The sequence below is a fragment of the Bison bison genome, unplaced genomic scaffold (assembly GCF_000754665.1).
Source record: "Bison bison bison isolate TAMUID 2011002044 unplaced genomic scaffold, Bison_UMD1.0 scf7180017864495, whole genome shotgun sequence".
NCBI lineage: Eukaryota > Metazoa > Chordata > Mammalia > Artiodactyla > Bovidae > Bison > Bison bison.
This window is the reverse complement of record NW_011495054.1, coordinates 13,209,757-13,214,350: the sequence shown is the minus strand read 5'-3', so window position 1 is coordinate 13,214,350 and position 4,594 is coordinate 13,209,757. Positions and strand designations below refer to the sequence as shown.

Sequence of the window (4,594 nt, the reverse complement as noted above, 5' to 3'; positions counted from 1 at the left end):
TGGCAGGCCCAGGAAGGTCAGGCTACTGAAGAGCTCACAGAGAATGCAGAGGCGCTAGAGGATCTGAACAGTCTTCTGGCGCCACCTCCCCACCCCCAGCCTCAAACCCTGCAGCCAGGACCACTCACCTGGAAGGGCTCAGTGACACCGATGAGGATGCCGTGGGTGTGGCTGTAATAACCTAGAATGAAGTCTCCGTGGCCTTTGGGCAGTGACTCCTCACTGAAGGTCACCTGGTGGGTCGGGAGGTTTAGGTCCAGGTTGGGGTGAGGGAGGCAGCCTCAGGACCCCTGAAACGGAATCCTGAGCCCCCAAGGGCAATGAGGGCTTCCTCCCACTCTCCCTCCCCTTAAATACCTGGTAGGCGCTCCCGTCCACATCCTCGTGTTTGGCCCAGACATAAGCCACGTAGTCCTTGCAGTGACGGAAACCCACCTGGGGCGAGAGCAATCAGAATCGTGACCTGTAACGGTGACCCTAGCAGCCTCCCTGGGTGACATAAAACTCTGGAGAAGCCCTGTATGGGTCCCTGGCTGCCCCTTCAGGCCCCAAGTTCCCTCCCCGATCTGCTGACCGCCCCTGCCCTTCTCACCCGGTACAAGCCAATCCAGTCCCAGGAGCTGCGGGCGAACACCGTCTCTATGCGGTACCTCACCACGGCTTGCTCCGGCCGCGCCCACTCGTCTGCCACCTCCAGCCGCACCAGAGGCACGTCGTCTCTGAAAGCAAACTGCCCAGGGGCAGGGGGCAACATCAGGGGAGACCCTCTAGCATTCTCTGCACCTAGAGCCCTTGGGCCTCAGTCGGCACAGTTAGGCTGAGATGAAGGGCCTTTGAGGCCGCTGCACCGACTGGGAAACAGGAGGAGGAGCAGGTCCAGGATAAATGCTAGGCTCCCTGCCTCCCAGCTTAGGGCTCCTTTTGTCCTTAGCCTCCGTGAGGAGTGAATGAGAACACAATTTTGACCCTTGGTAGACTGTGGGTTTGGCCCTGGGTCTGCCACAGGCATGCAGTGTGACCTGGGGTAAATTTCTTGACCTCTCTGAATACCTGGGCTCCTGTCTGTAAACTCTGATGGATCACATTTAACTCTTGGGGTTGCTCTGCAGATTCAGAGAGATACCATGTAAAGCATCCTATAAACGTCTCAATATACAGTAGGTGCTCAATGAATGACTCACTTATACGCTAACAAGAGACAGGTAAAGTCCCATGATGCCCTGGATATCCTGGGGTAAACTGAACACCCCTGAGCCGGCAAGTAGAGCTCTGGGGAGAAGCCTGAAGACCTTCTGGGCTCTGCTACTAACCTGCTCATGACCTCAGGTAAGTCCCAAGACACCCTAAGTGAGACTCAGCTTCCCCACCTGTACTAAGGGACCATTATGAACCTTGTTTGTTACCAGTCCGTGGAGACAAATGATAACCATGAGTCTCCTCTTCCAAGGGTCACCCCGGGTTGATCGGGGGGTCACCATGGGGATGAGGTTGCTGGGGTGGTAGGCGGCCAGGGTGCTGGCTCCATCTCTGTCCCTCGGGGAAGGACTCAGGGGGTGCCAGCCTCAGGCTTTCGTTGGCTCCCCTGTTTATCTGGTCTCCACTTTCTTCCCCACCTTATCTTCTAAGCCAAGCTGCTTCAGAAGAAACCAGCACCTCCTCTCCCTGCCCCTGGGTTCCTGACAGCAGGAACCAGGCTGGGTGGCCAGGCTGGGGTCTTGGAAACACCCTCCAGGGCCTTGCGGGGTCAAAACTCCTGCTGAGCTCTGTTCTGTGCTGCTTTGGATAAGAGACTGAAGTTCTCTGGGGCTCTGTTTCCGTCATCAGTGAAACCAGGAGGAGAATGTGGACATCCTTGGGGCTTACCAGTACATTCAAAAGGATGACACATTGACGTATCCTACACAGCTCAGGCGCAAAGCCAGAGGAGGAGGTGAGGAGGCACTCAACAGGCAATGTTTTATAAGGGAGAGTTCTAGATAAAGAATGCAGGATAGAGCACCCACAAGGAGTGGTTCTCAAGGTGAGGTCCCTAACTGGGGATTAAACCTCACATTCAAGGCTTTTACCAAAGGTCACGGGAGGCCAGACATAGGCAGATTTCCATTCCTAGCTGAGGACACTGGCTGCTGTCCAGCCGACTGATCATATGACAAAGTTAGCTGGGAAAATATTCTCTGGCTTGTTGGGCTCCATCTTATCAGATCAAGAGAATCGGAGAGCCCAGAGTTGGGTTTCAGGGCTGGAAAGTGGGCTCCACCCTACTGTGCCGCTGAGCCTGTGTGCAACTTGGGGCTCGTGCCTACCCAACTAAGGGCCTCCGTTTTCCTGAAAAAACAAAAACAAAAACAAAAAACAGAGAGTTGGATCACATGATCTCTATGATCCAGTTCTGACATTTTGGATTTTCCCTTTTTACTGTCGCAAGTAGGGGCCTCAATCCAAACACAAAGCTAAATTTTGTAGTAACTATTCAGAGTCTAGCTGTGTATTGTTTTATATCTCTACTCCCTCTCCCCACCACGTATGGAAAGATGGTAAATAAATAATAAGTGAATGTGAATGAACACTACATGGCATTTGAGTATATATTTTGAGTTTGCTTGTCTTACTGTATATGTGAATTTTAACACAATTGCCCTAACCATTTCTTGGAAAAGGAGAGCTAGAAATGAATGGAAAAGATACACTCTTTGAAATCAGCCTAGCCTGGGTTCAAATCCTAACTCTTCCCTTTGTTAACCATGTGACCCTAGGAAACGGATGCTGTGTCTCTGAGCTTCAGGGTTTTTTCATCTAAAAATGGAGACCATAATCCCACTCCCAGTCTGTTATAATAAGTGGATGGTGGTGAGGGCCTGGGGTTACCCATGGGCAGTGGGATGCTGAGCTGGGCTTGGGGATGTCATGAGGGGAGGCCAGGACTCACGTGTAGGACGAACTGTGCAGCCACAGGCTTGTGGTCACTGACGGTATATTCCATGTGGCTGCGGTAGCTGTGCTGGGTCACCTGGAGCCGGTGGCTCTCCCTTCCTGAGGGGCTGGGACCTCCACCTGGAGCCTTGACCTTCCACAGGATACGGTCTGTCCAGGCTGGCTTCCGCTTCTTCGCACTGCGATGGGCAGGAGTAGCCTCAGAATCAGGGGCTGTGATTCGAGCCCCCCTGTTCCCCTTTCCTCTCCTTTATCCTTATTCCTTTATCCCCTTTATCCTGTCTCAGCCCACATCCCCACCTCTCATCCTTGGGCTGAGCTCACCTGGTATCATATTTGTTAGTACCCACGTCAAACTTGAAGGTGGGTGCAAAGTTGAGGGGCCCCTCCTGGAAGCCCTTCAGGATGGGCCAGGTGTTCTTGGCCATGTTGAGCTGCGAGGGTCCAGAAGCAGAGAATTGGACAAGAGCTTGGGCAGAGCAGGTGAGGGCAAGGACCATCGTCTAGGGTACAGGTGGTCCTAGGGCGTGTTCTGTGTGCTTGGGGTTTGGGGTGCAGGTTGCAATCCCCCACCTGGTCTTTCTCCCAGAGCTGGTGGAGCTGCTCACTATCGATGGCAAACTTGACAAAGTGCAGGTCATAGCTCTCGATGCGGAAGTTCAGGTCTCCGAACCAGAACACGAGGCTGTTCCAGGAAGGGAAGAGGGGTGCTCAGCAGGGTCCATGGGAAGAAGAGCCCAATTCCATCTTCTCTGCCCCCATCCAACCTGACAGCGCTGGCTGCTCCCAGTGATGACATAGTGGGGTGGGTGGGTGGGTTGTCAGGTTCTGACTCCCAGCAAGGTCCTGCCCCTCAGCAAATATCCATCCTGCAGGATCCATCCACTTCCCGATCAAAGTGAAGGTCACTCAGTCGTGTCCGACTCTTTGTGACCCCATGGACTATACAGTCCATGGAATTTTCCAGGCCAGAATACTGGAGTGGGTAGCCTTTCCCTTCTCCAGGGGATCTTCCCAGCCTAGGGATCGAACTCAGTTCTCCTGCATTGCAGGCGAATTCTTTACCAGCTGAGCCACAAGGGAAGCCCAAGAATATTAGAGTGGGTAGCCTATCCTTTCTCCAGAGGATCTTCCCGACCCAGGAATCAAACGGGGGTCTCCTGCATTGCAGGCGGATAAGGGACGCCCTCCCGCATTCCGGTTCCTAGACATCGTGTCTCCGCCCCCACAGGCCCCGCCTCTCCCTACAGGGCCTTTCTACCACTCCCCTTCCACTGCTGCTGCTGCTAAGTCACTTCAGTCGACTCTGTGCGACCCTATGGACAGCGGCCCAGCAGGCTCCTCTGTCCACGGGATTCTCTAGGCAAGAATACTGGAGTGGGTTGCCACTTCCTTCTCCAGCCTCTTCCCCTAGCCCCACCCAAGCTCCAAGAGGCCCATACTCGTGATCCAGGATGCCTTGAGCGCCAGGCCCCTGGAACTGCTGGAGGCTGAGGATGGTCTGGAAGTTGTCCTTGCGCTGCTCCGCTTTATCCATGTGGGCCGGCAGGTGGCAGTTCAGGAAGCACAGCATGTGCCCAAAGGCAGCCAGTCGCACACTCACTCCACCCTTGTTGCCCTGGGGAGACAGGTTGGGCGGGTCGTGGGCGGGGCTTAGGCAGGG

General features: G+C 54.4%; 1 protein-coding gene across 1 annotated transcript in view; it reads right to left on the bottom strand.

Moving 5' to 3' along the window:
* The window catches only part of INPP5J (inositol polyphosphate-5-phosphatase J), a 10,999-nt gene that overhangs the window by 660 nt on the left and 5,745 nt on the right, over positions 1-4,594 (bottom strand). Inside the window, 7 exon segments of the mRNA XM_010828875.1 lie at positions 129-233; positions 358-435; positions 593-730; positions 2,927-3,110; positions 3,256-3,365; positions 3,505-3,616; positions 4,374-4,549. Of these exon segments, the coding sequence (XP_010827177.1) occupies positions 129-233; positions 358-435; positions 593-730; positions 2,927-3,110; positions 3,256-3,365; positions 3,505-3,616; positions 4,374-4,549 (903 nt within the window).